A 21,575-nucleotide genomic window follows, 5' to 3' on the forward strand; every position below is an offset into this window, starting at 1 on the left:
AACTTCTCATTACCAGCTGAAGGGCGAGGCCGTTGCTGAGCTTCTGAAGCAGCAACAAGAAAACAGCTATTAAATATGCATTGGTGATGCCTGGGCTTACAGTGTTCTTGCTGACTAAGCAAACGGGCCACTCGGCGCCCTGGTGGGACTCAAGACAATGAGGACCTAATGAAAAAAGTGCCCATAAGGCCTGACCCAGGCCGGGGATCACAGAGTGAGAGTCCCAGGCCCCCACTGGAAGTGGGGCGCTGACCACATGTGCCCTGTGCCTGCTGGACTGCGAGCCCGTCTAGTGGGCTCCCCCATACTCTCCCTGGTACCTGCCCAGAGCTCCCGTACTTGGCCCCCAGGATGAGCCCCACCATCTGCCTTCTCAGGCAGTCCCCTGGGCAAGGCTTTGGGGCAAAGTGTCACTGCTGTGGCTGCGATTCCAGGCCCCAAGCCGGCTTCACTCCCTCTCCAAGGTCACCTTTCACCCCTTCTCCCCATCCCAGGAGCCTCGGGTGGGTCCCCTGAATCACATGTCATGGCACAGCGAGACCAGGCTGCTCACCGCCCTCCATCCCAGGGCAAGCCCTCCGCTGGGCCCAACCCCCACGCTGTCCTCGCTGGGCCACCTGCAGTGTGCCCAGCCCCTCGCTATCAGCGCCTCCTGACTCTGCGACCCCCCAGCTCCTGTCCCCTGCCCACGCAAACCTGCTGTCCCCACTCTGTGCCCTGCACCTGAGTGCCAAACCATGGAGCTCTTCCCCACACCCACGGGAAATGCTCTCGTGCAGGCCCGTGGTCACAGGGTCCCCAGACCAGAGCCCATTCTGTCCTATCTTTCTCGGCCACCTTCAGCCCTGCACGCGCCCAGGACTCTCCGCTGCTCTCAGATGCCACAGCAGCTCAGGCTCCCTCCTGGCCCTTCATGTTTGCACCCCAGCATCTCCCATGCTCACACCCCCACATCCAACTGCCCACTTGATGCTCTTCCTGGAAGTCTCAGGGGAGCCTGCAATTGGGGCACACGCCGACATCTCCACTTCCGCTAGCCACTCCCGCTCCCCTTCCCTCCGGCAAATGGCACCACACTCCAGCTGTCACAGCAGCTGTCCACACAGAGGCTCCTCCCTCGGAAATATCCCAAATGCATCCTCCCTGCCCCCACCCGGGGCACCCTGTGGCCCCAAGTCCCCCACCCCTCCTCCCTGCCCTCCCTCCTTGCCTTTCGGGGCTCTTGAGTTGCCGGTCCCTCTGCCTGGATGCTCTCAGCTCTGTGTGTGTCCCCCCACCTCCCACTCTCACTTCTCCTTGGCCTCAGGGACATCCTCCAACACCCCGACACACAGTCTTGCTGGTGCGCCCTGGTCACGGTAACTGCTCCGTGTTTATTGCTGTGTGTTTGCATTTCTGTGCCTCTTCAGCACCATGGGCGGAATGTTCAGGTCACACGCTGAAGACTCAGCCCCACGGTGACGGTGACGGCATCTGGAGCTGGGGCCTTTGGAGGTGATTAAGCCACGAGAGGGGGGCCTTCCTAAAGGGATCAGTGGTCTTGTGAGCAGAGCCCCACGACCTTGCTCCTTCTCTGTGTCATGTGAGGACACGGAGAAGACGGCCGTCTGTAACGCAGGAAGGAGGCCCCGCCAGCGCTGAGTGCGTGGGTGCCGTGATCTTGGACTTCCAGCCTCGCGAGTGTGTGAGAAGCGTCTGCTGTGGTATTTGGTTAAGGAACCCTGAGCAGACTGAGACAGACGGGACGGGGGCTCCACGGGGAAGGGCCTGACCATCAACAGCTGCAGGTGCAGGGCCCAGCGCAGGTCCGGCATGTATATGTGCTCAGTAAACGTGTGCAGAGGCAGTGGAGGTGGGGAAGACGGACAGGTGGCATGCTGACGCCACTCGAAGCTTTCGGCAAGTCCCTCACCTGCCTGCGCCTCGGAACCTGGTCTGCAAAGGAGGCCTAGCCACCCTCTGGGGGAAGTGGGCTTACAATGAGGCCAGGAAGCCCTACGCCAGAGACAGTGCCAGCACGGGGGGGGGCCCCATGCCACCTGTCCATTGACAATGAATGAATGTGGCTATCCCCTCAGCTCCTGCCATCTGACCAGCGGTCACTTCTCCAAAGGATGTCCAAGGCTTCTCCACATTCCTTATTTAAATTACGCAAGTAAAGCCTTCCTCCAGTTCCAGCCTCGTCCTCTGCTGCGGCCCAGAGGAAGCTGGCTGAGCCAGTGTCCATGGGCCGCATGCGCCCTGGGGGTCACCCACAAAGCGAGCGCTCCGACGGGATGGACGTGTTAAGGACCTGGTGCTGGTTGCGCTCTGGCTGGATTCTTCTGGGGGACAGCCGGGTGTCGGCTTGGGCCCCGTGGCCCCGGGGAGGGTCTTGTGGCCAGGCGGGGCCAGTGTTGCGGGAGCTGTTTCCCACCAGCCAACAGGTGGAGCCGCCTGGACTAGGCCTGGGACGGGGCCCAGCAGGAGAGTGGCATTCCCCACACAGCTGGGATCGCCCTAGAATTCCCGACTGAACCTTCTTTTCCCACACCTGGGGTGAGGCCAGCAACAGAGCCCTGTGGGAGTGGAGGCGGAGCCTCAGACACAAACAAATCCTCATGCTGTCCCATCAACTAACGGTGTCCTCAAAGCAACCTTCCCGTGCCGGCCTTCACACAACTGAACACCAATCAGAAGCAGCTTTGGTGCTCGGACACACGGGGGTAGGAGCGGTGGAGACGCCGGTGCAGAGCGAGGCCAGGGTCCCAGGGGTCCGACCCTGAGCAGAGGCCCCAGCCCAGAGGAGTGGGCACCGGCAACGCGTCTGCCAGCCAGGTGAGGTCCCCGCCTACAGACAGAGCCCGCGCAGTGCCTCTGTCAAGCGCAGACCCACGGGCACAGCGGCTCACCCTCCAGGAGGGAGAAGAGCTTCCGTCCACAGCTCGGCACACAGTACTACGCGGCCACACCTTGCAGGGTGGCCCCTGGCCTCACAGGGGGACCCACTTCCCACTGAGCAGGCCGCTGACGCAGGACCAAGCAGCGCGCTGCGCTGTTGTTGCCGTCATTATCTCCTTGGTCCCCCTGACTCGCTCCCCACCTGTGTGCCGTGGGATCCGTCTCCGTGGCTCTTTTCAAGCTCTACTCCTTCCTCGTGTCCCCGGCAGGGAGGCCAGCCTCCAACTTTGTTATCCAGTTTTGAAGACGGGGTGGTCAGCAGCAGGGGAGGCAGGTGGGGGTCCCCGGGGAGCTTGCAGATCACGTGACCCTGAGGAAGTGGGTCCGCCTGTGCCTGGCGAGACTGCGGCTCTTTCTGGGCTTATTTCTCCTGGCTTTGCCGTCAATGAACTCCCGCCGACTCACAGGTGCGGGGCTGAGCCCCGGGTTCCCGGGTGCTAACAGAATAACCCGAGTCCTTCGGGACAGGAAAGGAGCCCGGGCCCTCAGCGTCCAGCAGGGCACACTCTGGGCGAACAGACACTTGGGGAGCATTGCACCCTGTTGCTGAGCTCCCAGAGCCAGACACCGGGGCTCACTCCCGGCCTTCTTCTCACAGCTGCATGACACTGGGCAGGGAACTTCACTTCTCTGTGCCTCATGTCCTCACCTGTAGGATGGGCACTGATTCACCCAGGGTGCTGGCCCCACGGCCAGCCAGCCTTTTGCCGCAAGCATCTTAAGTGCCTGAAGAAACAGCCAAACACACAAGCAGATTTGGTGCCCAGCCTTCCCCAGGGAACACCCTGCACGGGAGCCTCTGACTCAGCTTCAAGGCAACGGTCCCTTCCCGTCCTGCTGCTTCGGGGCAGCCAAACAGGTTCCCTTTGACAAAGAGGCCAGGCAGGCCGCAGCTGAGACCCACCACCAGCTGAGCAAAGCTGCCCCATGCGGGACAACTCTGAGCTGGGGCCAGGGTGGAGGATGACACGGGCTGTGATGGCATTGTCCCCTCTCCCAGATGAGGCAGGCAGGCAGGCCACACGGTCACAGACCCACCCGAGCCGTCAGCACCTCCCTGGAGGGGCAGACTCATCACCTGGGAGTCTGGCTCCAGAGGCGCCCTGGCAGGTCTGCCAGAGGGCCCGGCTGGGTGTGGAGTGCGGGTGGGCCCGCGGCCATAGTGTGTACCGGCCCCCACCCCGCCTTATGCTCAATAGCTGTGCTCCCGGCCCTGTTTACCAGAGGAGGGAGAAAGGCCCCTCGCTGCTGTGTAAACACTTTCCAAAGGCCTGTGCTTTCTCACCCCTCACCAGCTCTCCAAACTCGCATTATGAATTGGCGGGCTTATCGGAAGGGCCGTCTGGCGGTGAAAAGATGCTTCCACGCATTGTGAGGCTGCATGGAAACCGAGTCATGTCACCCCAAGGACAAAGGAACTCAAGTGTTTGAAATGCAAAAATATTTTGACCCGACTACATCATTTTTCAAAGGAAAAAAGTAATTCACGGCTCACAATTCACTTGCTATCTTGCAGGAAGTCCTGTATTTCTTATTAACTCCCCAAGGCCTGCTTCCCGGTGTGAGAGGTCATTTCAGAGGGCCATGGTGTGACGGGCACTTAGGAGTTTTCTTTCCGTCTCTTCCTGTTGTTTTTTTTTCTTTTAATGCCACTTCGTGTTTATGGGGTGCCTGCCCAGCGCTGCTCTGGGCCTTATCTCCAAGGTCCTCGCAGACCAGGAACTTGAGCGGGATGCAGGCTGTCTGCCCTGTGGTGCCACGTCAGGAACCAGGGCTCCAGGAGGTTGGGTGACCTGCCCCGGGTCATGCCAGCTGACGGTGAAGCCAGAGCCAGAGCTCCTGTCTCCGCTCCCCTCTGGCTGCACCCCCCTGGGCTCTCTGGATCCCCTGTGTAATGGTGGTGTTTGGATGAGGCCTCAAGGGCTCATCACCGCCGTTATCATCGTTGTCAACATCAGCACAGTCATCACCATCGCTGTCACAAGCACCATCACCATCAGCACCACCATCGTCATCATCACCATCATCATCACTCTTCACCAACATCACCATTATCTTCATCATCACTATTATCACCGTCATCACCCCCACTGTCACTCGGTCTTGCTCTGAGCCCTAACCATGTGCCAGGTGCTTTATATATAGTAACTATGGTGATCAGTAATCACAACTTTGAGGAGAAGTTGCTATCATCTCCATTTTACAGACGAGGAAATCAAGGTGCCGGAGGATAAAGAAGTCCTCAGAAAGAGGCCTTCCCGAGGCCCACAGGAAGCGCTGCGGGCAGGCTGCGCGGGGCCGCGGGCGCTGCTCCAAGGAGTCTGGGCAAAGCGGTCACTCCCTAACCTGAGGGGTTACAGCTGAGTGGGCTCCCATGTGCCTGCAACACTGTGTGTGTGGGAGGGCGAGGGGCGTCTGGGCCCCAGAAGCCCAGGAATGGGGACAGCTCAGGAAGTGTTCCCGTGGGTGGGACAGGGCAGGGCACTTGCTCGGGCTCAGCAGCCAAGGCTGTGTGCCCTGCGGGAAAGGCAGGTTTTCCCTGGAGGATGAGGGTGCAGAGGGGGGCTGCTGAGGAGGACAACGAGGTGTCATGCTGGGAAACCAGGGGCCCAAACAGGGGCGAGCGCTTTGAGAAGTATTTTAGTGACACTTTGGGGGCCAAAAGGTGATTATGAAAGAAAAGTCCTGGTGTTTATTAAGGGCCACACGCATAGCATTTGCTGCAGTGACGGGAAGGACGCCCAGGACACGACAGGACAACCAGGAAGACCAACTAGGAGGGGAGGCAGGCTGAGCGGATGCCGTTCCCGCCCTGCCCCTTCCCCGCACCTGATTCTCAGGAACACATGCTTCCCAGTCAGACACCCTGGAAAGCGGACGACCCCGGGCAGTGAGGACCGGCTAGGTCCCCCTGGGCACAGCCTCGTGTTTAAGAGTCCAGGTTTGGAAGCATTTTGCAAGGCCAAGTTTATCGTGTACTGAGTAACCTTAGGTGGGTGCATTCACCTGTCTGAACCCCTGGGAAGGAAAGCAGCTGCCTCCCAGGGCCCCCAGCCTCCTCAGATGTGATCTAAGCTCATCACCTCCCCCTGCCTCAGGGAATGGCCGTGAGCGTGCAGATGTGGCCCTGCCTCCCTGGGTCCTGACTCTGCACATAGGAAGACAGTCATGTGACCTTCCTTCTGGAGGAGCCAGGAGACACAGGACTCCCCGCAGGCCGGTTCTGCCTCCTGGGGGGCTGCATGTGCGCAGACACTGGACGAAGATGCCCCGCATGCCCGGGGAGGGGGGGCCCACGCCGTCCTGAGGGCGAGCGCCAGGGTTTTGTCTCCCTTGCCAGTTCCCTTCTACTCCTGCTTCTGTACTTCTTGTTCAAAACAGAAACACAAAGGAAGGAAATCTATTCAAAATTCCTCCTCCTCATTTTATTTTTGCAGTTCTCTGGGGTGCCCATGCTTCAGATTCTCTTCCGATAATTATCTGCCCTTTTGGGGCCTTGGTAACCCAGAGCCTCGCACGGCACACAGTGTGTCCTCAAGTAAACACGGAGACACATGGCTCACCGGCCTGGCCACGGCACACAGTGTGTCCTCAAGTAAACACAGAGATGCATGGCTCGCCAGCCCGGTCACGGCACACAGTGTGTCCTCAGTAAACATGGGAGACACACAGCTCGCCGGCTCGGCCATGGCACACAGTGTGTCCTCAAGTAAACACGGAGACACACAGCTCGCCGGCCCGGCCATGGCACACAGTGTGTCCTCAAGTAAACACGGAGACACACGGCTCGCCGGCCCGGCCACGGCACACAGTATGTCCTCAAGTAAACACAGGAGACACAGCTCGCCGGCCCCTCCCCCCAGTGTGAGTGTGGAGAAGCAGATTTTTATGATTTTTTTGTCTTTGAATATCTCTCCTTACACTCAGCTGATCCATGATGAACACCACATCAGGCTCTTTTTATGTGATAATTTTCCATCCCCGGCAACGCAGACATTTCTGTGGCTAATACTCTGAATCTTGGCCATTGCTCAGAAATAACAGAGGCAAGGTTCCAACGTGAAATAATAAGTCTCGCCTTTTATGACTTAATTTATCAACACTATACTGGAGAAACATCTTGTTAACTGGGTGAGGAGAAGCCGTTCAGCGATACGGGCCTGGCTGATGGAAGCGGGTGTCAGGCGGAATAATGGGCCCTGTTAGCACACACACAGGCCCGCTGAAGGAGGCATTATTCAAAGAAGGAAATACTACTGAATAAGCAACAGGACCCTCACACTGAATCTGTCCAATTAAGAATCCCGCTCTTTCTGGCCCAAATCCATCTGTTATCCTCACAATGTCCCCTTGCATAGAATAGGGGACGGAAGGAGGAACTGCCCAGGAAAAAGGCTCCTCAGAATTAGCCACCTAAGGGACACCGCCAGGCCCACAAGGCAAGATGGCGCATTTCTGCCGGAAATGAACAGAACAGGCGGCACAAGGGGCTCTTGGAAGCTTGCCCCACCACAAGGAGGAGTGCCTGACACGGGACGGGACGTTGCAGCTGGGCATCCCCAGGGCCCTAGGGCCACCAAGAACAAAGGCCGGGAAGGCCCACCACACAGGTGACTGGAATTCCACAACACGAACCCCAGGAGGGCAGAAATGGGTAGAATTCAGCCTTGTGTCTCCAGCACCTGGGACAGCGTCCTGCACACAGTAGGTGCTTGGTAAACATGGGTTGAACGGGTGAGTGAATGGATGAACACAGGGCATTTTGAGACTCTGCCAAACTGGACAAAACAGCAGAAGCCCTAAGAGAACAACTCAGGCAGGTGAGGTGAGGTGAGGCCTCAGTCACCAACAGCCACCCCAACTGGGACGCCTGACAGAACATGGCAGTTCCGTGCGCTGGCGTGATCCACAGGGTGGTCCTGCCATGGCAACCACCGCAGCATCCGTCTGGAACTTTCTGGGTGCAGAACTGGAGGGCAGAGAGCTCTGGACGGTGTCACACTGGCAACTGGCAGCTCAACCTAGAAGTCACCCAGCATGCGTCCCCCACGGCCACCGCCAGCCGCTTCACCAGCGCTGCTACAGGCCCGGCACTGTCTGAGCACTTTACATAACTTAGCACATTTAATAACTAAAATACCCCATACACACGTCCATTTCTAAAAAGCACCCATTAAATCACCACAAAGAGTGACAATATTATTTCTGCATATTTCCTTCCAGGCTTCTTGTTATACGTCCTTAGATGTGTGTACATATTTCATATGTGTGTGTATGACTATAAGATGCCACTTTCTGAGAACTCTCTTTTAAAAAAGGTGAATAGCCTTTATTTTTTACAGTAGTTTTAGGTTTATAGAAAAATGAGTGGAAAGGACAGAGGGTTCCCGCGCACCCCCACTTGCCCCCAGCCCCAGGTTCCCTTATTATTAATATCTTGCATTAATTGCTATGGTCACGTGTTAAGCTGATGGGTCCATACTGACACATCCTCACAGTCCAGCGTTTGCCCTGCGGTACCCTCTTGGTGTTGGACATTCTGTGGGTTTGGATAAACGCAGAATGACACGTAGGCAGCATGACAGCCTCGTACAGAATAATTTCACTGCCCTCAGTCCCTCTGTGCCCCCCATTCATCCCCCCCTTCTCCCACCCCTGACCAGCATTGACCCTTTCACTGTCCCCACAGTTTTGCCTTTCCAATGTCACAGGGTTGGAACGACATAGCCCACGGCCTTTTCATATTGGCTGCTCACACTTTGTGATGCACCTTTAAGGTTCCTGTGTTTTTCTGTGGCTTGACAGCAAAGCCCTCTTTTGAGTGCCAGGTTAACCCGCACTGGGCTGGCGGGTTAGGCCGTCCTCCCCTATCCTGGTGGACCTCACCATCCATCAGTCACAGTCCACGGAAGGATGGGGTGCCCTGGCCTGCTCCTCAGTGTCATTCACAGGCCACCCCTCCCAACAAAGGGACCCAGGCGCCTCCCACAACTGACCCCGCGTTGCTTTTTCCTGGCAACTCTGGACCAAAGATCAGATCGTCTCTTCAAGGAAGAGAGTCAGTCTCAAGGACTAGGCACAGCCGAGAGACCCACGGACGCGGGCGAGGAGGGGAGATGGTGCCAGCCAGACACGGCTGCCGGGGCAGCGGCTCTGTTTTTACTTCATCCTTGCTTTTCCTCCAGGCTCAGGGTTTCCTTGCCTCACTGTGGCCCCCACTCTCTCACACACCTCAGGGATTCTCCCCATGTCACTGTCACCTTGGAACCAGCATGCGCCAGCCTGCATGCCCCCTGCTGATGACCACACCCCTCCCATGACAGCAGGCTTTCCCCGCTCTGTACTATTGGCTGTGACCATGGGGTGACCTTGGCCGATGTGGGCAGAAGGGATACCGCGCTCCTTCTGAGCCTAGGCCTAGATGGTTACGAGTGTCTGTGTTCCCTCTTCTCATGCCATCACCACGAGGACATGCCCCAGAGAGCCCACTGTGCAGGGAGGAGAGATGGTCAGCGCACCCTGGACCTAACCATCAGCTTGGCGCCAAGCCCAGCTGAGCCCGGCCTAGATCGGCCGACTTGCACTCATGTAAGTGAGAACCAGTGAGTGTGGTTTCAGAGTCCAGGCGGCTTGTTACACAGCAGCACCGCAGCAACAGCTAACTGGTCCACCTACTCCTCGCCACTCCAGCCCAATCCAGGCTTGCCTTTCTCTGTATCATGTCCACAGATTAGTGCCACTCTGGACTCAATGCCTAATGTGCCCAGGCCGGCGTGACCACGTCTGGAGGGCAGAGCTGGAGGCATATGAGCACCTGCTTCGGAGTCTGGCTGGCTGGCATTTGAAAGTTCCCAGCTTCTCTACTGAATGGTGTGGCCTTGGCAAGTGACTCCCACTCTCTGTGCTTCAGTTTCCTAAGCAGTAAAGTGGGGGTGATGGCGCCTGCATAGAGGGATGGGGGTTAATGAGCCTGTGGGCGCAGGCGCCTGGTGCGGGCCAGCATTCTGACCGCACAACGGCCATCGCAGCGAGCCAGCAGTGGCGGGTCTGTAGCACCTGGCCCACAGGGCGTGTGCTCCGCAGAGGACAGCCTCGTTGCGGGCAGGCAGGGCTCTCTTTCCCTCCCGGACCCACGCCTTGGCGCCCGGTGGAGTGCACAGGCGGCACACTGGGACCCCTGTGCATGCACCCACCCTTGTGGCATCAGTCTCTGATGCAGGAAGCCAGGATGAAGGGCCAGCCGGATGGGCCCCTCCCCAAGCCGGGCAGGTCCTGCTCCATCCCAAGACAGCAGGTGGCTTCTTAGAAAGGACACAGCCTTCCCTGAGGGCCTGCCTCTGCCCAGAGTTTCTGCAGGCCAGACCGGCTTCAGAGACCCCCAGATGCTGCCCCCATGGGAGGAGCGGGGAGGCTGCCCCAGCCCCAGCACAGTCCTGGGCAGAGAGAAGTGACAAGAGGTCCCGCTCCCCACTCTCAGGACCAGGACCTGCCCTGGGCCCCCCGCCTGGAAACCGTGTCACGGCCTGCGCAGGCCTGGGGCTCAGAGGAGGGCCAGCCGCACAGCCTGGCTCCCCAACACCTTCGTGGGAAACACCAGCTGAGGCACGAGGGGGCCTCAGGGGCCGACCCTCCCTGTGGGCCTGGGGTGCTCAACCGGCACCCTGACAGAGAAGTGGGTGCAGCTCCAAGTGCCAGGCAGACCCCCAGCACCCACTGGTGCTGCTGTCTTTTATTGGGAGAGGGACTGGCCACCTGGGCATCATGTTTGTGTAAAACCAGAAGGGGCCTCACATTCGGAAGGACAGCCATCCTGCTGAGGTGAGGGGGGCTCCGGGCGGAGGTGACCCCGTTCTTCCCCTCTGAAAGCGTGGCCGGCCATGTTGGGAGGTGGGACGCCCCATCCAGGCCGGTAACACCGACGTTGCCCAGGTGCAGTCTGTGCGTTTAACGCAGAAGACGCTGAATAGGACTCAGAGCTGACATATTTTTCTCTCCTGATGGTGCGGCACAATTTAATTAACCCGCTATTGCACCCACCTGAAGATTACAGTTTATTGACACCACCATCTGGCTCCTGTAAAGCCGTAATGTAGATAATAAATCTGCTTCATTAGCCGCTGCCTGAGAGAGGCATCCTGCTCCCAGCCACCTTGCTTAGCACCCGCCTGCCAGGGCCGCCTCTGACAACCTGAGGGGCTGGTGCGGTTTCCAGGACAGCCACGTGGGTCCTGGGACAGACACCTGCGTCTGTGAACTCTGACCTACCACAGGTGGCACACCACCTCAGAGACAGGCGTCCTCAAAGAGGCCCAACGCATCCACCCAGGGTCTCACTGACTCCCTCAGGCCACGCCCGCAATAGCAGTGGCACCCCCTAACGCCCACTCAGCAGGCCTGGTGCCCAGAGCTGTGCCCAGTCGCTATCTTGTTCCCTGACGCGGTACTGGCCCACCCGTGCTGGGAGTGGGCTCTCCCAGTGTGCTTAGCAGGAAGCGGAAATGCAGCAGTCCAAGTTCAGGTGAGGGCCCCACCGTCCAGGGCAGAACCAGGTCCAGAGGGTGGGGTGGGCTGGGAGGTGCTGGGCCTCCAGAGAAAAGAAGGTCCTTTTGTTTACTTTCCAGGTGAATGCGCATTTTCAGGTTCTGAGTCCTCCACATTGGTGGTTTTGTCCACTGTTGAGATTTAAGTTTGGGCAGAAATCTCAGCAAGGTGGGAGAAGGGCCCGACCACAGAGACGAGTCCCCATGTCACCTGCTCTCACGTGGTGCTGGGGCTGCTGTGGGACCCCAAGAATGCCCCCCTCACTTTCCCTCCGCCAGGACCTTGGCCCCAAGCTTCAGCCTAGACCCCTTTTGGACGGTTCCCAAGGGCGACAAAGGAAACCCCGTTTATTGCTTTCTCTGGAGCAAAACAAGGGGACCAACCACTGTCCTTCCTGCAGCCCTCCCCCCAGGTGTGGCTCTCAGGCCTGAGCCGGTCTGTGGAACAAAGCGCCCTCTGCCCACACCTGCTGGAGCCCTGCCCCCCCCCAGACGCCCCCAGGCTGAGGGCCACAGCAGGTCATAAATGACTGCAAGGAAATGAGCTATCTGCACTTGTCCCAGCCTCATCTGAGGTTTAAGCTGATCAGGAGCCCTTCCACTGGATGGGGGCAGGAGGGGGGGAGTGGAATCAACTCATGGGGGGGGGGGACAAAATGCAAAACGGTTGCATTTATAATATCATCACCCAGCCCAGTGGGAGCTGCCCATAACTCACCCGGGCCATGCTATCGGCCCATTAATCACCCTTATCTGCGAAGGAAGGGGCCACCGTGCCACCGCCCTGGGGGCAAGTTCAGGGCTGGAGGTGGCTGCAGGTCAGAGTCCGCCCAGGGGCCTGATTTTCTGCCCCGGCACTGGAGCCACCAAAGTCACGCCTAAGCAGCCTCTTCAGATAAGCCTCAACAGTTGTGAAAAAGGCCTCCCAGGAGGGGCAGGGGGAGGGGCAGGTAGCCAGTCGTGGGGCAGATCCCAGGGGCAGGTGAGGGTCCCCAGGGCCACCGTCCCGGGAAGGGACCAGCGGAGGCGGCACTTTCCGACTTTCTGCGTCTTGGCCCCATTACACCTCTCCGCTTTGCAGCCTTTGATTCAGCAAAATCAAGGATGCAAACTTCTTAGGAGTACTTAGTTTCCATGGCAACCGAAGCTGACCTCAACATTATTGTTCTCAAGAGGGGACTGACTTTCCTATATGTTCATTCACTGAATTAATGGACTCCCGGCTCTTTTATCAGCAACCCCCCGAACAAAGGAAAGAGAGACATGTCGTCAAAGGGCTTTCAGCCACTGTCCAGCCTTTTGTCCAGGGCTTACTGCAACGAGGCAAGTCCATTCAGCCCGAGATTATCAAAATCAACTCGGGGCTGTCTCCGTGGCAGCTAAACACACTTTGATTTCATAAAGACATAACTGATCCCACATGCAAATTCATAATTGTGATCACAGGGTTCTTAGGCTCGGGTCTCAGGCGTGCTTTGGCGTAATAAAGCGCGGCTGCAGTGGCTCCTGAGCGTTGCTGGCTGGGATGTGCACAGGAATAAGAAAAGAATTTCCAAGCCTCACCTCGCCAGCACAGGCCCCGCGCGGTGACAAGGGTAACCAAGCTGTTCCAGGCCCAGTGAGACCCGCCGGACCCAACACAGGCACACGAGCACGCCACTCGGGTTTCACTGCGTTCTCCCCGCTTCTCCTCCCGGCCACATCCCGTCCCCTCCCCCTCCCCCTCCTCCCTAACTCTCCAGCCACCTGGAAAATGCCTCTGCTTCCTCCAGGGGACAAACAATGCAGAGGAAGCAAGCCACCAACTGCGGCGGCACTGAACGCAGTCAACCACACCGCGCTGCGCTGAGGGGCTTAAATAGCCCAGCAAGGCCAGGAGCTGGGCCCCCAGCGCCCGAGCTGTGGCCTGGCCGCCGGCCTTACACCTCAGGGTGTGGTCGCAAGTAATTGCTGCACAAAAAACACTTAGCAGTTGCCTGTCTATCTCCACTCCCACCGCCTGGGGCTCCCTCAGCTCAGCGCTTTCCGGGCGGGTCGTCCCCCTTTATTAGCCCCCAGCCCCCCACCCCCCGGGACCCAGGAGACCGCCAGGCTGCCCCATACCAGAGGCATTTCACCCGGTCAGGTGGCAGAAAAACGTCCACACACAACAGCCCAGTGGGACAGGCCACGGTCCTTATGTCCAAATAATCATTTCACAAATTATCATAATCATCGCTCCATCACCCTGTCTGGACAGTGCCAGCTGGGCTATCAGATGACTTTTATGACCTATAGCGTTTTGTACGTAATAACAGGGAGAGATTTGTGGACCCATCACGGCTCCTCTTCCAGTGGTAGGACTTTATTAGCTCCATTTATTTTTGACTCTCGTCCTAAGCCCGGCCCTCCGGGCCCTCCCCTGGAGTGCTGGCCGGGTGCTACCACCTTCTCAGCTTCTGAAAAGGCACCTTTTTCAGTTCCCTCTCCTAGCCCTACTGATTCGAATTCCTGATTTATTTATTTGGGGGTGGGGTGGGGTGGGGTGGGGCAGGGGAGGAGAAGAAAAAAGAAAAAGGCCCTTTCCTTTGTTTGTGTTTTCCCCGGGGTTGTACTGTATTAACACGTCCTTCCTTTTCAAGACGGTCAAAGAAAACAAGATAAAGGAGCACAAAGGGGCAGGCTGCTGGGGGCTGGTGTTTTCCCCCTTTCCTATCACCGCAGAGATTGAATCAAAATTCTTTTAGCTGATACCATCTCCCCGGGTGGACTACACTCTTGTTAACGGATAAATTCAAGCCCTCCAGAAAGTCAAAGAATAAATTTAAGCCTTTTGCCAAATGTCTATCCTATTGGATTTTGATAAGACGGCCATTGAGCCTTAATAATGTCTTCCATCCATTTTCAGCGGGCCCTTAACACGGCTCTTTATTCGTCCCCAAAGCCTCTTCGCCCGGCCTTTTTATTACCGGCCCTGGCGGGCTCTCCAGGGAGCGGGGCGACCCGAGTGATGGATGGACAACTCGCTAGATTATCTCCCGCAGATGTTTGCTCTCCAGGAGCCCCGGGCTTTCCCTCTAAGTAAACAGAGACTAAATAGAGTCGGCGGCGGAGGGAGCAGTCCCAGAAGTGCTGGCACCGTGCGCGGCTCGAAAAGGCGACACAGCCCGACCTGCAGCCAAAGTGACTTTGGGGGAAGCTCCGGCAACTCGCTCTGGGGGTGCACCAGGGCGGCGGGAGTGGGGGTGTGGGGGTGAAGGCACCGGGAGGGGCGAGCACGGTCGGGTCTCATCAGCACCAAAGCCAAATGCTCAGGCTGCGGAGAAGACATGGGGACAGAGACCGCAGAGGGAGGAAGATGCAAGAATGCAGGACAGAGGGTGGAGAGGGACGCGAGGGACGGTGAAGGGGGTAGGGCTGCAGGGGTCACAGGAGGGGAGGAGGGGGCTGAGGGACACCGGAGGCTACTGGGTGTGGAGGCTACTCCAAGGCGGGGCGTCTGGCTCTGCCAGGCGGTGGCTCCGCCCTTCTGAAGGCGCGGCCAAGCCCGGCGCCTCTTGCGGATGTGGCTGCTATCACTCCAGAGCCCCGCCCCCTCCATCCCCCCACCCCCGTGTCCTGAGTTCGAATCCCACCCCATACGCCGGTGCTGGGACCTCCCTGGGCCTGGGCTTTTTCCGCCTGTAAACTCTGAACACATGGATTCTTCAACCCTATCAGCAACCTGGCTCTCTAATACTTAGAATTTATAACCACAACTTCCCCACAAAATATCACATTTTCTGTACCTCTTGTGTCAAGCCACTGACTGAATTAATTAACTTTTGTCACATTTCACTGATGCAGATAAAGAACAATCATCTTTATGCAGATAAAGAACAAATGTAATTGTCCCAATGAGGGAATAGGTGAAGCTCAGAGATGTCAACGAACCAACCCGAGGCCACACAGCCCCCCAATGCTTCTGCACCATATTTTTAAGGCTCCCAAACCTATGAGTCTTTGGGGGCAAAGGGGCCCTGTTTAGCCAGACACAGAAATGACGACTAGGAGTCTACATCCTATTACCGGGGAATCCACCAAATTAGTCTTTAAGATAGCAAGCCAAGGCATGTAGAGTTATATTCTGTAATGAACATATATATCTCCACAGCTGTACGTTAACATCTGCGTGGAAGGTGGGACCTGCTATTTGGAAGCAGGTCAGATGAGTGCCGCATTTATCCATCTTACAGCCCTGTTTACCATTGCTCACACCGCTCAGCCCATCCACTCGCTCCCTCCCAGAACAGCAGGGCACATAACCAGGTGGGTCCACATCTAAGCACCACTGTTTCACCAGTGTGACCTTGAGCACCCACCCCGTCACAGTCAAACGCCCCAAATGCCGATAACACCGAAGTTCAATGGGAACCTGGGACAGTCCTGGTCTTCAGGGGATGTGGGTGCTGTGCTGCAGCCTCTCTGTGGGGCAGAACGCCCTCCGGGGAGCCCCCTGGGCCAGAGCTGGCTGGGAGTCAGGGGGCGTGCCCCAAAACAGACCGCAGCCAAGATGCCCGGTGGCCCTGCTGCCCAAAGCTGGCTCCCTGACACTCAGGGCTATGGGGTCGGGTCTGTTCTGATGCTGTGCGGAGAGGGACCCCAGGCCCCTGGATGAGCCTTACAAGGGCCTGCGTTTGAGGAGATGCCCACCCATGCTATGCTGGGCAGTTGTGGGCAGGGCCCTGGCTGGGCGGCACCTGGCGCCCAACCTGTGAGCAGCTCTCGGGAAGAAGGGCCTCTGGACCACGTCAGCCAAGGCCAAGGGCCCCGCCGCTTATAAAACAAAAAGGCCCATTGAGCCCCATTGGGCTCCAGGACGACAGAGGAAGTGCAAACTCCTGTTCTTGTCCTGCCTGGTTTTGTTCTGGTTCAAAACCGTTCATGGGCCGGCCGAGTGGTGCATTGGTTAAGGATTGGCTTGGGACGCCAGCTCTGAGCAGCAGGGCCCCGGTTCGGATCCCACATGAGGGCCAGTGACGCTGCGCCCTCTACAGCTAAGATGGTGAACAACAGCTCGACCTGGAGCTGGGCTGCTGTGAGTCGCTGGCGACGGCGTAGGCTGCAGTGGGGCTGGCCAGCAGCTGGCGTGAGCTTTCATGAGCTTCCATGAGCTGCCGTGAGCATCTGTCCAGAGGCCGGCGGCCGATCTGCCTCACCCAGGAAGAGCGCAATGATAATGCCAACATGGGCCAGTGAAGAGACATCTGCCACAACTAGACTGAAGAACAAAAGGACAGCAACTTGGCTGTTCCCCTCCCCCAATTCCCCAATAAAAATCTAAAAAAAAAAAAAAAGTGTCCAGCACTTGCCTCCTCACTGCCCTTTACTTTAGATGTGACCATCCAGCCTTGACCCTGTACCCAGGCTGGACGACTTACTGCCCACCCCGTCACAGACGCATCCCTCTAACCTCCAGCCAGGCTGCCCACTGTGGGAGGAAGTCCTGCCCAGGGTCGATGGTCAGGTTCATAATTGTGGTGGGAAAAATGAAGATTTCACATTCGCTCTGGAAGTTGAAACTGGAGTTGACTGCAGGTCCCTTTTTGTGGGAAATAAAAATACCTCAATTCTTTAAAATGTGGGAACGCTGCTTCATAGCTATCACTACTTTATATCCTTTAAGAAACTATGAATTCATTCCCAGAGGCAAGAAAAGGGAAAAGAACGCTGTCAGGACTGAGTTCACTTTGAGGAGGAAAGGCCTTAGGCCACCCCCGGGCAGTGGTAGTGACAAGGGAGTGACACCTTGTCCCAGCGTCTGCTCAGACAAAAGGATCCCATGGGGCCAGACACAGGCCCTGAGTTATGGAGACGTATGAAGTAAAAAGGGTCGCCCTGTCAGAGGTCCTTCAGGAGGTCACCGCAAGGTCAGAAAATGTCTCCCATTACAACGTTTTCTCCAAAATCAATGTATCTGGTGTTGAACCTGGCAGGAAGGGGCAGGCAGGTCCCCAGTCCCTTCCAGATAGGTCTGCTTCTATGGCGGGTCCCCCATCCCTTATCGATAGGTCTGCCCAGATGGCGGGTTCCGTGTCCTACCCACCATGGAGAATTGCCCAGGTGCCTAGGTTCCAACCACCAAGCCAGGCACAGAGAGAACCTGGTAAAGTCTGGCAGAACTTTCCCTGTCAGGAGTGAGGGAGGGGCCTTCGCCATGACTTCAATGCTCAGCTCTCAGCCTGACAGACCCGTGAGCGCATATTCTGTGATGTGACATTGAGAACACAGCACTTGGTAAGAGCTGGCTAACCTGGTGCTGACTCAGCGCTCCCAGCAGCCGTGCTGTGCGTCCTGACACTGTCTGGGTAAGACGCGCACATGCAAAACACTGACTAAGAGAGAAAATGCTGCTTTAGTTCTACTAAAAACCCCAATACTAGACCAGCTGCCGTGTGTGAGTGTAGGTGTCTGTGTGTGTGTTTGTATGTGTGTGTATGTGTTCATGTGCATGTCATGTGTGCTTGTGCGTGTGCACAGGTGCCTGTTGTCATGTGAGCATGTTTGTGTTACTGGGTGATGTGCATGTGTGTGTCCACATGATGTGTTTGTATGTGTGTGGCATGTGTCCATGTGAATGTGCGTGCCTGTGGAGGCTCAGCTCTGTCTAATGACAGGCTGCGGGTTTTGTAGACGATTTCCGGGTCTGACCCCTTTTGCCGGCAGACGCAGGTACATACTGCGTGTGTGCGCGTGCATGTGTGTATGTGAGTCTTTCCTCTGGGTTGTGTGTGCCTTTCGGGCCTAGCTCACCCTTGGGTCTTTTAGAGCTAATGTCTATCAACCAGCTATTATCTGTCGCCAGCCAGCAGAGCAGCAGACGCCGTCACATTCATACTTCTCGCCTAATGGGTTGCTGTTGAGCGCCAGGCCCAGGCCCTCTTGGAGGCTGAGTACAACCTGCAGCCAATCGTGTTTTTCCTCCCTGAAGCCTTTTCAAGTAACTAGCCAGTGAAGACAGTGACATAAACATAACCTGAGTCTATTTAATTTCACGCGTCGCCTGGGATCCCCACAGGTACAGGGCTCCTCTCAGTTCTCAGGAGCCAGGGAGGGGCTCAGTGAGGTGACTCCTACCTGCCCAAACGACGAAAGTCAGCCCCATCCTCATTACACAGAGTCATCGTTTTGTGCACTCGCTCGTGGACTGCCCGCACGGCCACCGGCCAGACTACACACACGCAGCACAGGGATGCACGTGACCAAGGCGAGCTCTCCTACCTTCTGGATGCAGCCTTCCTGTGACGACACTTCTGCATCAGCCAGCATTTGCTGCAAAACAATTTCGAAAGGCATTGTTAGTTTCTGGCAGAATGCAGCTCTCAAGCTACCGCGGGCTGTAAGTCACGGGGGCAGATGGAATGTCCTCTGAAATACCGAGGGTGCGACCCAGCAACTTCTCCATAATCTGAGAGAAAGCGCTCTGTGGAGAACTGGGGTCCTTCATTCTGACAGGGTCTCCCCACTCGTTGAGAACGGTAAGGAGCCCCCCATGATATCCCTTCCCTGGGAAGGCAGCTGGGTCCTTATAGGGACAAAGCCACTCTGTGGTGCTCACCCTGATCCCTTAGTAATGGGGTGGAGACCCGCACATATTATCAGAAAGAGTTCAATAGGGGCACAAAGACGTTCCGAAGCATGTAACGAGTTCTCGCCTCTTTCCTCTGAGTCCCACCAGCACACTGCACCCCACGTTTGGGGGTGACCATGCCCGTGTGGTGTGCAGCCAGAGTCGGCAGGGGGCTGCCCCGTCCGGCCGTACAGACACAGGCTTGAGAGAGAGAACAGACAAAGTGCCAGCCATTCCGGGGTTTTCTTCCACACTTTGGACTTGGAGCTTTCCTTGGCTCAGCTCTGCAGAGCTGTAGTCTTTTGCCTGGCAGGCAGCGCCTCTTAAAAACCACCGGGTTCCACCCGAGGGGCGGCATTTCAGGGACAGGTCCCAGAGCGCTTTCTAAGCTAAGAAAACTGACAAATTAGCTGTATAAATGGGGTTTTCCCTTCTGGATCGAAAGTGCGTGGACACGTATAGAAATTGGAACGTCACTTCCGTAAGAATAGAAACAGATTGAAACTAATAGTTCAAAAATAAAACAAGAAATGGTGTCAAATCCAGGGGTTTCACTTCCCCTCCCCTTAAAAGTACACCATTGCCTTTTCAAATTACCAGCGTGGAGCAGAGGGCCCGCCAGTGCCCACGTGGGCAGTGGGGGGGGCCAGGATGCTACGTTCCAAAGCACTGGCGAATTTGCCTGCACTCAGCTGTAATAACAATAAGTCATATTTTTAAATGTTGAGAATTCTAACCAATTGGGGATTTTATGTTTCTTTTAATAGATTCTGAAATTGTGGTTTGGAAAGCGACTGTAAGTGCAAAGAGAGAATTAGAAAAAGATGAACGGCGCAGCAGGGACACTGAGAAGGTGCCCCAGGAGCATCCGCAGAGGCCAGGTCACCTGGTGACCTGTCCCCGCTGGGCCTGGGCTGGACAGGCCCCATGGGAGCTTAGCCTCAGAGGCTGGGGGCTGAGTTCAGCCAGCGGGCAGGCCTGTCTTTCTGCCCTCTCATCTGTTTGCGTTTCCCTCTCAAATCCAGACTTGAGAAGGCTGGCGAAGCTGTCCATCTACACCAAGACGACGGGGGGAGTGAGGCTGACCGCCTGCATCTCAGAAAAGCCTGTGGCTCCAGGAAAGGGCTGAGCTCCCCAATGTCCAAAGGCCAGAGAGGGCGATCCGGAGCCACCCCCAGACCCTGAGGACAGAGGTAGACCACTGTCCTGCTGTAGGCTGTCCAGGCCTGCTCCCTGGACTCGGTCACCAACCTGAGATGGAGACCTTTATCAGAAGTGGGGGTTCCTTTCTTGGGTCATGAGGTCCCCTGAACTGGGTAGAGTTCTATGGTTCATTAACCTGTCCCTTATGGAAGGGGTGGCTTGAAAGCAGCCTTTAGGGCCCAGGACATAACCACATGAGGGGTGCCCATGGGAACAACCTCCGTTCTTAGGATCTCTGCCTCAGCTGAGTCTTGTCCACTGTGACTGAGAAGCTGTGCTGAACCACGAAGTGGCCCCCTCGGGCCTTGGTGGCACTCGCGCCTCACCCTCCTTTCACCACATTGAGTTTAGTCAAAGAAGGCACCCATTCAACACCACCACGGAGGCGGCCTGGGCCACCCGACCTGGCCAGACGCCACTCCCGTCACCGTGCGGCTGTCGGGGGCCATTCGCAGGGAAGGGGCTTAAGGGATGCTCGTGCACCAACATGGACATGCAGCTGTCTTGCAGAGCCCGGGAGAGCCTGCTGAATGTGTCATGGGTGCCATGTGACCTTCTCTAGCTGCAGCCAGGCCAGCTCGGTCACATTCCCACGTGGGGCCATACAGTAACTTCGGGCCCTCAGAGAAGCCACCTCTGGGAGACCAGAGAGCCTTCAGGGGTGTGACCTGCCCCCATGGTACCTACAGCCATGCTGGAGGTGTGACCCGCCCCTGGTGCCGGCGGCCATTGGAGGCAGAGCTCTGGGCCCGGTCTGGCTCCAGCCTCCCGTCCAGCCCAGGCCACAGGCCCAGGTCAGAGGCGTCCCGACCCAAGCAGCTCTGGGGCTCCCGAGAGTCGGGGGGCTGGGCTGCTGAGCCCCCATTGGCTGGAACACCATCGATGGAGACGCGCGTTGACGGCTACGCTAAAACCCCAACCGGCCTTCCCAGCCCTGCCTGCTTCTCGGCTACGCTGTCTAAGATGCTGTCTCTCTGGGGTCCCCAGAGAAATCAGTGCCACCTACACAGGCGACATTGGCGACGTGACTGTGCCTCCTGGGCCTCGGGGCCAGCGCCGCTCACCGCTCACGTGCGCCTGGCGGCCCGTCCAGGAGCCCGGATGTGCCCGGAAGTGCCGCGGGGCGGGCGCGGGGTTTGCTGGCCTCAGGTTGGGCCGCGGCGGGGAGGCCCGCCTCTTCCGGTGGGACGAAGGCCCGCCTCTTCCGGTGGGACGAAGGCCCGAGAAGAGTCCGAGCCGCGGGACCCCCTCTCCGCAGTGCGCTGTGCGGGACGCAGCGGTGCTCGCCCCGTCGCGATGCGGAG

At 57.4% G+C, this 21,575-nt stretch overlaps 1 protein-coding gene across 3 annotated transcripts in view; it reads right to left on the reverse strand.

The window, feature by feature from the left end:
* The window catches only part of PRDM16 (PR/SET domain 16), a 286,551-nt gene that overhangs the window by 139,557 nt on the left and 125,419 nt on the right, over nt 1-21,575 (reverse strand). For all 3 annotated transcript variants that reach the window (XM_019658562.1, XM_019658561.1, XM_019658563.1), the window contains one exon: nt 18,720-18,770. In XM_019658562.1, coding sequence (XP_019514107.1) covers nt 18,720-18,770 — 51 coding nt within the window. The remainder of the gene's footprint in view (nt 1-18,719; nt 18,771-21,575) is intronic.

This window comes from Hipposideros armiger, unplaced genomic scaffold, assembly GCF_001890085.2.
Source record: "Hipposideros armiger isolate ML-2016 unplaced genomic scaffold, ASM189008v1 scaffold_284, whole genome shotgun sequence".
Taxonomy (NCBI): Eukaryota; Metazoa; Chordata; class Mammalia; order Chiroptera; family Hipposideridae; genus Hipposideros; species Hipposideros armiger.